Consider the following 14,951-nt stretch of genomic DNA (forward strand, 5'->3'; position numbering starts at 1 on the left):
CATTCTGAAAATAATGGGCACACTTCCGAGAAATATCGATAAATTGACGTAATCATTTATAACGAACTAATCTCGATAACATCTCGGCGACTTGCGGGTAACTAGAACTCATCCCGTAATGGCACGGGCACACCCGATTCCCGGTAATCGATACACATCCAAGTGCTACCTTGAAAGTGCATTTCTCCGTTATGTATGCCTTGTGACGATAGGCGCGATAGCGAAACGATGCCGGAAAGCATTTGCCAAAATTTAACGTCGTAACGTCGCGTTCGGAGCCAGTAAGCGTTAACTCACTTAAAGGCAAGCGATGCTTCGACTTATCCTGAAACTATAGACTTTGATCCCGTGGATTAGTCCCCGGCATTCCCAAAAGCTGCTTAATTTGGAGAAGAATACACTTTCTTATTGCGTGACGAGTCTTGCGATATTTTTTTTTGAAAGTCTTCATCGGGAGTGAGGAACGCATTCAGGATTAAGGGTTGGAAAGAACTTGACAAGGGGTTGAAAATAAGTTACATCAGACGATGGTATATTGTATGCGTAACGAGAATATCAAAGGTGGAAAATAAATGCAAACCTTTTTCGCCTCGTTACATCTTTTGCATACTAAAGGTCAAAATTCATTTGTTTCGTTAATTAACGAATGTCGGAATTTTGCCTGCAGCGGAAAAAAAGAAACGTTGAAAGAAAAATGACGGAGGTGAAAAATTGGTGAAAAGACAAAGCTTGGTGCTTTGAAATATGGATTAGCTTTGCCGGAGTAATGAAAGAAGGAAAAAGTTTCGCACACGCGCGTAAGATATTCGCGCCCTACCCGCACATGCGAAATATTTCAAATTCTAACAGAAAGAGAATGGGGGTAAAGAACTCGGGGAAAATCCGCTTAATGGGGGCGATGAAGAGCTTAATTCCACCAGCTTTTATAAAAATCTCATTTACGCGGGATTTTATATCACTGCTGTATGAGCTCTCTGCTCTGGAGGTAAGCGGCCCTTAGGTGGGGTTGATTTTACCGTTACATTACGCAATTACAGAGTTTATAATCCCTCTATTATACGGAACTTTTTCACACCAACTTTAGACAGGATATAGAATATATCAATATCCTTCGTGCGATTTCTGTATTTACACATAACGATTTGCTATAAATATATTATGATTTATAAAAAAAAATTCACATATCTTCGAATTAATTAGATTTTTCAGTCTTGGATGTTCTGTGATTCTTTAACGCCACAAATATATCCATTAAATTGATTAATGATTTACATTTTTTGTATTTTTCTATTTATAACAATTATTATTCAAAAAACGTTGTTTCAAAAAACCTGTAACTTTCCGAATAACTGAACATTTTTATTCACTCTGCGGATGAGGGCAAATTTATTTTCTATTTATCACCTAATTAACATTCGTCGTGCACCTTTGTTACAGCAAAATCCAATCGTCCCACGCGATATTAAAATAGTAAGCATAATTAGAACCCGGGACTCGGTCATTGGGACAGATTCCTCCTTTTCCGACACCCGTTATCTGGCCCAGCCGAACTAGTCGTGTTTATCGGAGACGCTAAATTGACCGAAAGTGATTAATGATATCACATTTAAACTCTCGTGGGGGTCGCGTCACGTGGGACGGAATTTTATGCAAACGATGTTTACTCGCTATTTTGTACACATATACCGCACATTACCAGTTACGGAGATAATAAATTCAATATACCTGCCTACCCGGGATTCTATAATATTACTGGAAATTGCTGTAGCATTGTGATGAATAGCGAAATGGGGAAAAGAAGCACACGACAGCGATTAAAAAGCCATTTTTTAGGATTCCACGGAATAAAAATGGCTTTCATTATCATTCTTTTTCCTGAAAATTTACGTCGTCTTTTTTGCAAAAGCTAAATTTTAGAGAATCTTATTATAGGCAAGAAATATGTAACTAACTTTGGAAATTGTTTTCTTTTAATATTTTCAATCTTATCTAATTTTACTGTTCGACAGTTTTGCTTGATTTCAAGATAGCGTTGTAAAGAGGGGACGGATTTCAAAGTTATAACTCCAATTACAGTAAGGACCCAGTTTACAGCACTAATATTCAACAAAATCATTAGCTCTCACTGAATTTAGTAAGATTGCAGAATACTGGTGGAATAGACCATATATTTATTGCAACGATATGCATTGCCGGCCAAAAGTAATTTCTTGCCGCGGTAAAAGTTAGATAGCGGACTCGAAAATAATGATAATCAAATTTCCCAAGCAGTGTTTTGAAGAAGACAAATTTACTGTCATTTTGCTGTTTTGAAAAATTCTCTACGATTCATTTTGACCCCCGTACGTACTTTTGAACATGGCTATTTTTGGGCTATCTTTTAGCCGCCGAAAATTAACCCCACAGCTTAAGGAATAACTTTTCCTCGGTTTACTCTATGGTAAATTTAAAAAACACATCAAAACCTACATTTTTCTTTTTTAGAAAGTTCCGTACGATTTATCGTCACCCTGGTACTGCGTATTTTGTTTTTAATATTTTTTCGTAAATTCGATACTGACGAAGATTTTCCGAGTTCCAGGCGAAAAAATTGTTTAAAGAATACTTGAAGTGTGAAGTGCTACTCCAGTGTGAACTTAAGCAACTTTTTACCCTCCTGACATTTCCTCTGAAACTCTATAGTTAGTGGATCATGCCTTTTTTCTAAAACGTGTCTTTTTTTTGTTAAAAATGCGATACTGGGGCGAAAAAAAATCGTACGAAACTTTCTAAAAAAAGAACATGTAGGTTTTGATATCCTCTTCAAGTTTCTCGTAGAAAAAACTGAGGAAAAAATTTTCCCAAAGCTATGGGGTTAATTTTCGACGACTCTAAGACATCCGAAAAACGTCTAGTTCAAAATTACGTACCGGGGCCTGAAGAAGAAAAAAAAAAATCGTAGAGAATTTTCTAAAATATCAACACGAATGTTAATTCTTCCTCTTTAAAACGCAGCTTGGGAAATTTGATTATCTTTATTTTCTAGTCGGTTATCTAACGTTTAGTGCGGCACGTAATTTCGACCGGCGTACCCAATCGTTTTGCCGGCAGTGTATTACGTGATTGAAAAATGAGTTCATCGCGTGTGATTCATTTCAAGGTCAACAAATGTCGCCCAATCAACTAAAATCAGTGACCTTGTAAATGGGCGCAAAATTGACCCTCTCTCCTCTCTCGCTCCGATGAAATAAAAAAAAAAAAAAGAACAACTGCAAACGGAAATGCGATTAACGACGCGACCGACGACCAGTGTCCACCAACTTCAATCAATTACCACTTATCGGAAGTGAGTAAGCGGTTTTTCGTACCGAGCGAAAGGACGCGACGCAAGCGAGCGATCAGAACCCTAGTAGAATGGTTCTTAAATACTTGGCGTGATTCTAGTCACGGAATTAGTTCTAGGAATGACGAAAGGGGAATGCACCAACAGCACACATTCTAAACACAACATTGTACGGCCAGGCTCTTTTATCTCGCAGGCAGCCCCGCTCGGTGGCTGATAGAGACAACGATTGTGGAAGCCGCTTCGCTCGCTTGCTTGCCACATGGTGTGTCAGACTATCGGGCTCCGTGAAACCTGCACCTACACAGCTAGGCTCGACTTACACACGCCGAGGCAAGTCACGACCCACTAATGAATGATTATGCTACAATTTGCCCCGGGACGGCAGCTATCGCAATTTATTAAATTACAGTGATCCATGCAGCTCACCGCGGCTGAAGTGCGGCCGATGCCGAAGCATCCGGTAGTCTCCCGTTCATTCGTAAAACGATTTCATACCGATTTTCAATCTTATCAACTCTCGCGTCCTCAAAGCGTTGCCCTTATGGTATCAGGATTTTTTCGATCCGTCTAGTCGTCCTCGATCCCGACATTGTTTTTGGAGATGTATATGTATACGAGGCGTTCCACGCCAACTCACCACTTTTTGTTTCCTTCGTAATTTTTTATTCGATTGTCCTAACTCTAAATAGCACTACGGAATTATTTCAGATTTTTCTCTCCACCGGTTACCTTGTTTAATAAATTTTTGACGATCGAAACGGAATGATATCTTTAAAATTTTCGAAAAAATTCTCAATGAGAATGAATGATTATCGATAAAAAAATCACATTAAGTACATTTCGGAATGCTTTTTTGCAATTAGTCAAATAAATATACAAAATAACGTTTGCCTCCAATGATCGATCCTATTTGATCGAAGAACTTTTCGAGGATTTAAAAAATGTCATTCTATTTTGATCTTTAAACATTTATAAAAAAAAAAAAACGGCTGAGGAGAACAATCTGAAATAATTCAGGAGTACCATTTAGAGTTAGGGACGATCCTATGAAAGGTTATGAACGAGATCAAAAATGGCGAGGGAAAATCATTTACCAAGTCGGGGTGGAATACCTCTCATACATTTAATCGGCATGAAATAAAACTCGACTTTCTCGTTAGCAAATATCAACCGCAATTAAACAACCAAAAAGACTCTGTTTGCATTGCGAATATCGAATCAATCGGCAACTGCACCTCGGTTCATCATCCCTTAGTTATCGATTCATGTTGCGTCTGTGAAAATGTGACTTTTGTTTTCATATAAATTTGATGGTTGATTACACGTTCTTTCTTGTTTCAATTTTGGTCATTTTCTATTGAAATATTCAACAACCATAACTGTGGATTTTACGTTGACCCTGATAAGTACATATTTTAATCTTAAGCGAACCTTTTACAATGTATCATTCAAGTTCAAGTTGAAGCTGAATCACCAAAGTTTCACCCAGCACAGAGAAAGTTGGATTGAATAGAAAGTAAATTTTGCAGGGCAATGCGTGTTGAGTCGATTTTAATTCGTAGGATGATATCTAAAAATGGAGGCATTTCCAATCTTTAATATATATGTTGTTGCGTGATGAAAATTTTTCTCTAAGTCCTTGTAAATTTTTTACTGACGAGATTAGTGTCAAACCATCTTGCATCGTGGCTCACAGTTTCAAGTCAACTCTCCCAACTATTTGGCTCACTGTTACTTGGTGTCAGGTATATTAGATCACAATTCGTACCAACTATAAGCACATCTTGAAGTACAGTTTAAAACCATATCTATTCGAATCGAGATAATCAAAATTTTAAAACTACGTAAGAGTACGTATAAAATACTATGAAATTACGGCAAAGCCTAATAATCCATAACCTATAATCTATAAATAACTATATAGTTGACTAGGCGAAGTTATTGTCTCCACATTTATTTGGCACTTTCAGCGATCATCCGCACCGTGCGATTCAGAAACGGTTCTTTGGGAGAAGACTTTGAATTTAAATCGCCACGAAGTGGAATATCAGTCTAAGAACGTTTGACGAATCAAGGGATCTGAAGTAAGACCTAAATTGCTTGGAGCATTGACTCCGCAACCCCTTAACGCCGTGCCGAATGGACGACGAGCGGTCCGAACCGAAGGATAATATCCAATAGTATTAAAAACGAGTGGAAATTGACTCAAGTATTCTCAATCATTAATTACAACGGATTGTACCAATCGACGTGGCCTTCAACTTTTAACTACCGGAGGAGAGTTCTGGACTCGGACATCGTAGGATCGCGTGTTCCTCGACGCGGTCGTAAAGAACGATCCAATAATTGAAAACGTGCCATGCCTAATGTAGGTGTGCATGTAACTACCTGTTCGGAATATCGATAGGAATATGTGCCCGCGTACGATTCACGTACGGGTGCTTCGCGCGTTGCTTTTCAGTCGCACGGAGAGCTCTGAACTAGCCAGCAAGAAAGGCGAGGATCAAAGAAGGTTAGGGGTGTGAAATTGCCGGTAATTTTACAAGCCGTAACGATCTACTAAATCTGAAGAATAATTAGGGGCGCAGATGTGCCTTCCATCGGGACGGCTTTGCGCCTGCGGCGGCGGGCGTCGTCGAGGCGCGATGACTCGAGCTTTGCCTGAGCTTTTTATTCCGAGGGTGGAAACTACTGCGTCTATAAATTAAAAACTCACGTTGACAGAGCTATCGCCTCGGGCCATTCGCCTACCGCCGTCCGATCGATAATCACCGATCAAGATTGTCAAACGAAATCTCAAGCGTCGAAAATTTTTTGTTCAACCGGAATGTGGTCGTGAGATATGTTGAAAAAATTTCGTGCGAAAGTAAACAAGAACGTGTACTAGCGATAATTTTACAGTCACATTGTAATAAACCTGCGATTAATATCAGCGCATGGCTGATTATGCTAATTGTAAGCGTAGATCGTAAAGTTTATGTGCATTATTGAAGTGCCTAAGGGACATTGTATCGTGTATTATTCGATAGAATGTTACGTTTAACGAGTCTTACGGAAGAGAGTTAAGAAATATGATTTTCTAGTAATGATCACAAGGTTTTACATACGCGATAAGATCAAGACTCAATATGCCTGATGGAACTCAATATTTGTTCATTTCATGTCGTAGAAAGATAGAAGATACGTTCATTCAGTAATCATTATACCTTAGCTCGTTACTATTTTATTTAATTCGCGAGGCACTGATTTTATTTATGTTCAATTTTTCTTCTCATCGTTATCGCGTGTCACAAAATGACGTACACAAAGTAATCGCGTAAGAGCCATTAAAATAATCAGTATATTCGGTAATCCTCGGATACATGAAAGGTGAGAGAATTGATTCGGCGAAAAAGTATCGCTTATTAGAAGCGCAAAAAAACACAAAGGCCATTAATTTGTCGAGGCCAAAAGCAGCGTATAGCCAAAGCTGTTTCATAATATACGTTAGTTCTAGCGTATAGCGTAATATTAAATGGATCATACTCGGAAGGATTTGACTCGTGTCATTTATCATCGAAATTAATTTCACTGGTGGCCACTTGTTTTAACAACGTTCTTTATGCTCAACTTATACCGTACGGAAAGTAGTCAAGCCTCCGTAATTAATGTGCTCTGTCCTACATAAGTATACATAAGCGGTATCTGTGCATTAGGGTGGCACTAATTTATCTAACCTCGAAGCTTTTTGCTCTCCTCTTACTTCCAAGACTTATTTTATCCAAAGCCCTACTCATGGGGGGTAAAAAACGCATGCAGTTCGGGAGAATGTTGTAATTTCAACATCAAATATACGTACATCCAAGAAGGTCTACCCAAAAAATGTAGGATTATCCAATTCCTATGGACATGAGAGAATATCTACATTCTACTTTTATAATTCTAACAATTTCTAAATATTTTTCTCTGATATTTCTATTTGGCGTCACAATGAATAAAGCCTGCATTCGAAATCGTTGAAACTGCGTATCGCTTGTGCTTTTGGCGTGCATCCAAGACCTCGCACAGTTATAATTTTTATAACCGCAGTGAACATACACGACACTAAAGAAAAAATGTATTCTGAGCAAACCGTAGAGAATTTAATTCTAAAAGAAATAAAGCGGAATTTCTCAATAGAGACGTGCTACACGCACAAAATAAAAAAAAATAAAATAAAAAAAATAAGAAAACGAAACGATGATGTGGCTTTTCCAGTTAGAATACGCAACTTACAATCAGAGACCTTCTCCGTATCAATGCATATTCTTGTTCCAATCAACTTCAACTCTTGCGGCTTTGGTTCTGTCACCTTGAACACAGTTGCGTAAGTTTTTCCTTGTGACGCTATTTCGACGTGACTAGGCATAGGTTTGACACATCTTTAATCAATTCTTCGGGGTAATGAAGACAGAGCAGAGTGAAGCACGGATAAACGTGTAACGTACATACATCACCGTCACTAGCAGGCTTTCTCCTTATCCACGCACACATTGTTCGAAAGTCAGTCTCGGCCTGCAATCGGCATCAGCTGAGCTATTAACTCGAGCAATTTTCCGAGAAAAATTTCAGCTCGCTTACACATATCGAAGATCAGGCAGCAGCTTCATCGTCAGCTATATATCTGTTAGTGCTGTGCGATTAATCCATTAATCGATTAAATCAATTGAATTTTTTGATTAATCGTTTTTCCAATTTATCGATTAATCGATGGTTTCGATTAATATACCGATCGACCTGCAGAATTATCACTAGGCAGCTTCGATTAATTGAGACCGTCGATTAATCGATTAATCGGAAAAAAGATTGGTCAATTGATCGAAAAAATGATTAATCGAAGCTGCCGATTAATCGATTAATCGCACGGCACGAATATCTGCACCCGATCACTGCGCACCGTTTAATACACGTAATCAAATCATTCCATTCAAAGCGGATGATTTTACGCATCTCCTACTCTCGTCTCTCTTTCATGGATTATTCATCTCCGACATGTAGGGCATATTCTCTGTCGATTTTCGTCCGTTAAAAATTGAAAGTTACCACCGGTCAGAAATTGGACAAGTTTTTCAAAACGTGTTTTGATATCAACGACGAAAACACCGTGCACTGAGAAAAATTTCATTTGTTAGAGTAACTAGAAAAATTCAGTAAAACAGGTATCGTTAAAAAAAAAACTGTTTGAATATTGTTGGAATTAGGAAAAACGAGGTAGACTTAGGTAACCATTTTCCGCTATTGTCCATCCTTTTTTGGTAATTGCAACGCAAAATCAGTTTGTTCGGTTTACTCTACTTTTTTAGTTAAATAAGGTTTTAACGTCAATATATTGTTGCACAAGCATTAAATTTTTGCAACAGTTACAAGAAAATATAGTAAGAGTGATCGTAACGAGAAAGAATAGTAACGAATACTAGACTTTCCGGTAACAGCTAGAAAACTAATTTTCATTTTCTACCTAGAACTATATTTTTCGATTGTTGTAAAAAATAGTTAAGGACTGAGCGGTAACAGGAACTAAAAATTTCCCTCATTGTCAGTGTGCTTCTAAAATCGTTGGATGTAAAAAGTTCGAAGAAAATCACAAGCGTTTTCCTGTAAAAATCTGAAAAAGTGTAAATGCAAAAAATCTTTCACTGTATTAGAAATAATTCATCCGATAAAGGAGAAAGAAGGAAGGTAGGTGTTGTGTTACATACTGCAAGCACATGCCTCATTCTCGGTAGAGGAAAGCGATGCCGAAGTGAGACTAATTGCGAGCAATTAGGGTCCGATATCGGAGTAACAATTATTACTATTTTCCCGACGTTTCTTGACGCGGTTTGACGATACGAGTCGTCGGGGACGACGATGCAGGACTAGGAAAATAAAATAAGGAGCGCGTCGCCTGGCCGAACGTCGTTCACAGATAAGCCAACGCGAAGATCTCGTTATTAGTTACTCGGTGAGGGGGCAAAAAACTCAATTCTCGACTGACCAGCGACTGACGAGGAAGGCGACAAAAAGCTCGATCTATCAAATTGTCACTGGGCCTGATGTCTAATAAGCAATCATCTCCAAGTACCCCGCGTTTTACGCATACGTCGCCCCGCATACGCGTCCCGTCGTCGCGCTCGTTCAATCTACCTGGCTATACAAACTTCTGTACCCGCGTCCTTACAACTTTATAAGTCACAGCCGTCCGTCGCCAGGTTGCAGGGCACGTCGCCGTCGTGAATACCTGATATCCTCTACAATATGTAATCTCATCGGACGTCGTCGTTGCAGGAATAACGATGTTTATTCCTAAGATGATGAATTTTTTTTTTCATTCATCGATCACAGGCAAGTCGTACTTAGGACAACTGGCGTACAGCCTTACAGTGTTCAATTCTCACGGACTTTGAGACCGCTGTCTGTTTGCGTTATACGATTTCAATATCAGCGATCGATTGTGACTAAAAGCGGTGTAACTTAAATATGATGTTGTGAATCTCGATAAAAATCAACAAGGAGGACTCAAAATTCTCTACTCTCTAGGGTTTCGTAATAGTCAAATTTTTACGTGAGAATGAAATTTATTACCAATTAACAATGATAATTTGGAAACAATCGTTATTTCTCATAGGCCATGACGCCAAACTGATGAAATGATGCCATTTTCGCTTCAAGTCTAATACGATCGAACTTGAATATACTAATTTTAAGTTTTTTCTGGACCTGAAAGCCAGGAACACCGATGTTTTTTAAACGGCGCGGCGGCGGCGAAATAATCAATTTTCTATTGATACTTCCGTTCAGGGTGTAGTTCAGCATCGAAACAAATGAAAAATTTGGTAATGAAATCAAAATTTGAAAACAATAGTAAGCCTTTGTGTGGAAAATGGAACATTTCAATTGTGCGCATGTGCCTGATTAACGTTGGTTAATCGCACTGTTCAGAAATAAGGTACTTTACGCACGCTTAACAGCGTTCGGATAATCTAACTTCCTAGCAAATGTTGTCAAAGCTTTATTAAACTCTCTACGGAAAATGTTGAATATGTCACTTTCCAAAAGCAAAAATTTCTTAGTTACGAACAATCAAAGTCTAAAATCGAGGAACTGTGAAATTTATTGCTATGATTTTCCGTCTTTGTCGAAACTAGCTTAAAATATGTTTGGTATGGGATATGAAAAATCTGGTGACGGATGGTACAGCAAATTGACCGCTTCAAAAGATCGTGCCTGACTCGTTCCGATATTCTTCGACAACTTTTCAAGAGACAAGAATGTTGAGCTTCAAGCTTGTAACAACGATTTCATTGCACTGGCTCTTTACCACCTTCGAATGGTCATAACTCGATAGTTTATCAATATATTGCGTGCAGTTTACTTCGGTATTGATACTTTCAAATACTCGCGTTATCAAAAATTTGATTCGAAGCGGTGTAAACATACGATTTTAACGCAACGCACGTGTTCTCGCAACGTCTGATACAAGCACCGTTTTTGTAATTCCTGTTACGCCTATTACTTTTCGTGTATAGATAATTGGTACAGATTTTTTTGCCCCCCCCCGAACTCCGGCCTCTAATTTCTCTTCTCGTTCGCGTTTATATCCTTTCAGAGATTCGTCTTCGTGGCAGCAGAGTTTGTACTAATAAGTCATTCGCCTTGAGCTTTTAATGTCGCCGGCCGCGCATAATGGCTTCGTTCACGAAGACACTTGCAACGCCGTTTCATTAACCTAAGCCAGTTTATCATCGCTCTTAATTATTTCCGAGAAATGATACGACGCCGCATCTAACGCGCCACGTTTGCTTTCCGGCTCCGACTCAAACGTCAGTCAGCTTCAGCTGTTCGGCTCGATGATGATGCCGAAGAGGGGGGACGAAACCAAGGGGCTTCCGTTACGGGATATTTATTTTACAACACCATATGCTAATGCGATGGCGCCAACTTAACTAATCCTTATTTATGCTCGAACACTGACCGGTCCCCGTCCTCTCACGTGATTACCAAGATTGTCTTATCGCCGGCGTTATAAAATACCACGCAGCCTGTCATAAAGTTTCCAACGCCTCGCTACACCGGCTTCTGCGAGCCGACGACCGCAGGTTGTAAAGCCGCCAATTTCCATGATTCGAATTTATTTTTTCTGTTCATTTTTTTGTCTCTCATGAAACTCGTAGGAAATTGTGCCGTAAACTCATTATCAGCAGGCATTACGTTTTTACAGTGAAATATCTACGCGTATAAAAAGAGATCGAAGTACGCGGAACTCGAAGATTTTTGGTCAATGCATCGATTACAGATTTTGAGCGATCCTTGAGGATGAAATGCTCTCGGGAATAATGTTCGAAAGATTGCGGTTTACAAAAGTAAAAATACATGGGGACTTCGCCGTGATTTTGACATCACTCTGGACTAAAAACATTCCATCGCGATGCAGTTATGCATAACACACGAACAGCGTAACTCATCCCCAATCCCGCCGGAAACGGAATACCAAATATTGCGACAAAAATGTAAACTCTACATCGATCGGTAAAGGGTGGCTGGTCGGCTTTCGATAGCGTTGAAAAATACATACGTTCACTTCGGTGATCGTGATCACGCTTCCGAGGTTCCAAACAACTTCCATAACCGTAGTTAGGTATGAGGCAGAAAGCAGCTTCAAATTTTTCATCATTAAATTTGAATACTTTTTCAGAATCTAATTATCAACGAAGAATTGGAAAAAGGGGTGCATAATTTATCCGGCTGCAGTTTCATCTCGAACGAATTAGGCTCATTTAATATAGACAAAAAACTAGACAGCGAGTCGAAGGAGTTTAAAGCGTTTCTTTGGGCTCAGCGCATTGACTTATTGATAGACAGAATTAGAATGCAATTACAGTCACTTGACGTACGAATGCTAAGAAATGTGTGATTGAATATTTCACCATGGATCGTGGCACAAATCGAGAGTGTCACTGGACTCTTTCGTTCTTGTTCAATTTTGAATTACCTTTCAATTAGTTGGCTTTTCAAAGTATGATTATATTTCGCTTATTGTGCTTGATGAAATTTCAGACAATCCCGACGATGTGAGGTAAGTGATCATCGTTACAGTAACGTTATACCAGCTTCAACCTCGTTCGTAATTGTCCCTTTTCAAATCGTTGAGCACAACGGATGGCGACGAATCAATTCCGAACAAATAAAGTACAAATGACCGTTACAGTATAAGCTCTTAAGACGTGTTTCCGAAAGGTTATCGAAAAATGATCTTCGAATTTTGCGAAACCGTTTTGGTCGCCAAAAATCACTCATCGTTTCCCCGATCCGACATTCCAAATTCTTTCACCTTATTTGCAGTGACGAATGTTCGTTTGTATTGGCCAATGTTAAAGATTAATTTGTCGCCATCCGCGGGCCGCGATTAAACATTCGTACTCGTATCGCGGCTGAAGATTTCTCTCCTCGGATACATTCCCTGCGGTTGAAAGGAATTACAGTTAGAATACAAGAAAGAATCTCTCCTAGATCAGAGAGGTAATTCATCACGAGATGTCGTCCGCACGGTGCCGCACATATCAGCCTGCGGGAGTCTCGAGACATAAAACCAGGTACAGGTAGGTACACCGTGCGTTTCGTGTCTCCGGACAAGCGGGCTACACGACGATGCATCCGCGTACAATGGAGTCCCGTGAACATTGATTGAATAACATGGTCACTGCTCCCGCATCTTCGCACAGACTGACGACATGGAAATCGTCCATTTCGAATTCACTCGCGCGTCACCGAGGATCAAATTTTACACACGGGGTGATAGGTGGTCAGTCACCTTACCAATTTGTACGAAGATGAAACTTTCGTTATCCGAAAACCAATCGATCAATGTTATTAACACGAGTTAACTTTTTCGAGTGTCAAAACTTACGGATGGATTATAAAAATCCCGTTAGTATTTTTCGAAATTTTGTAAATTGGTTGGAAAAATGTATACACTATAAATCAAATATCAGACTTTCTAAAGTTCGTTCGAAATCATTGCTCATCGGATATTGATAAGATAAGTACACACGGGTAAACGAGAGAGCATTTTTTCGGGAAAAGAACGCGACGATGTTGTATGATTGAAGTATTTTACGGTCGACGACAAGATCAGAATAATACGAGCTTTTTGTACAAAGTTATTTAAGGTTAATTATGTGAAGAAGATGCACGGAAAGGGGTAGCTTTTCGCTTTATTCGCACATTTCTCACGACCTTATAATTCATCACGACATTATTTGCCTAAAGTATTATTCGAACGGACTTATTGTACACGCGCGGGTATTATTTGTTCACGGTTCGGTTGTTCTTCGAGGACCGTCACCCGATCGATCGAATAATTGTATTATCCTCCCTCCAAGATCAACGAAATCTAATTTATCCATCACCTAATATAATTCAGATTTTCAAGTTCATTTAAGATCGGATACCACTAAAAAATAAAATTTTGACCGGCTACCGTGCAATGAGTTTTTTCACAATACCATTTGATTGCAATAATTCAAGATACAGAGTCTAGAATATTAGTGCAATCCAAATAAGGAAAGTGAAACGTGACAAAATGCGCAAATCGCGAGCTTCGCCAAAATCTTCTGAATTCTGAGATTATGGAGTATTTCGTAATGATGTAATTACCACTCGAATCGATCAAGATCTTCGTTGTTTGTAAAATACTTATAGTACATGCTGGTATTACTATACGTAATAAGCTCCAGAGATTTTCCGGAGAACATGGAAACCACGCGAAAATAATCAAAAAATCTACTGTTTCAAAGCCACTTTTTCTTTAATTGCAAAAGGAATTATACTCGTACCCCATAATATTAGTGATCCGTTTGAAATACGTGTATGCGAATATAATTTAACTTATAGGCAGAGAATGTTTCTTGAAACGGGTAAAGCTGAAACGCATCACATCCACGCCATAGTATTTGATTCAACTAACCGTGCAAATAGTCGGTGTTTGACCATGAATCTTGCTGCCGTCCAGTGGGAGATCTTGAACTTTTGAGATGTCGGGATGAATTCTTGGCGTCAATGGAGAAGTAATCGGACCATCCACTGAACTAGAAACGTGGGTAGTGACGGGCGTCGAAACGGGAGGTAAATCCGGTCGAAAGAACCACGTTGGCCACTGAAAAACAAGTGATAAAAATTTACAACAACCGAAAGTCAGAAGTATTTCGAGTGCGCAAAAAAGAAGAGTCGAATGTTGATATTGTTGCTGTTGGCACAGTTAGAAAATTGGGCGTGACAAAGATGCAATATATGCAGCTGTGATTTTAGCCCTGACAAATAGCCTTGACCAGATTCAATAACTTCTTCAAAGTTTCAGTCAAGTTCCAACGAATATGAAGAAGCATAAAAACGATTATGCAGGACAAACTATGAGTAAAATGGTGTAATTCGTCTACTATAAATGGGAGATTCCACGTCAAATCGAACGAAATAGATGTTTTTTTCCCTAACCACTTTTAATGTTTTCGCTCTTTTACTCACTCGAAGTTCGTATTGAAAGCATCAAATCTGAAGTTTTTCAAATTTTCCTGACCAAGCACTTTCTTACAACAGCTAGTCGCAAAATCAGCTTGTTACGATTTCTCATTTT

The 14,951-nt window shown here is 39.1% G+C and overlaps 1 protein-coding gene across 2 annotated transcripts in view; it reads right to left on the reverse strand.

The window, feature by feature from the left end:
- Positions 1-14,951, reverse strand: part of LOC124216503 (zinc finger protein basonuclin-1) — a 260,148-nt gene that overhangs the window by 218,646 nt on the left and 26,551 nt on the right. For both annotated transcript variants that reach the window (XM_046621070.2, XM_046621071.2), the window contains exon 2: positions 14,289-14,477. In XM_046621070.2, the coding sequence (XP_046477026.1) occupies positions 14,289-14,477 (189 nt within the window). The remainder of the gene's footprint in view (positions 1-14,288; positions 14,478-14,951) is intronic.

The sequence above is a fragment of the Neodiprion pinetum genome, chromosome 4, assembly GCF_021155775.2.
Source record: "Neodiprion pinetum isolate iyNeoPine1 chromosome 4, iyNeoPine1.2, whole genome shotgun sequence".
NCBI classification, from domain to species: domain Eukaryota; kingdom Metazoa; phylum Arthropoda; class Insecta; order Hymenoptera; family Diprionidae; genus Neodiprion; species Neodiprion pinetum.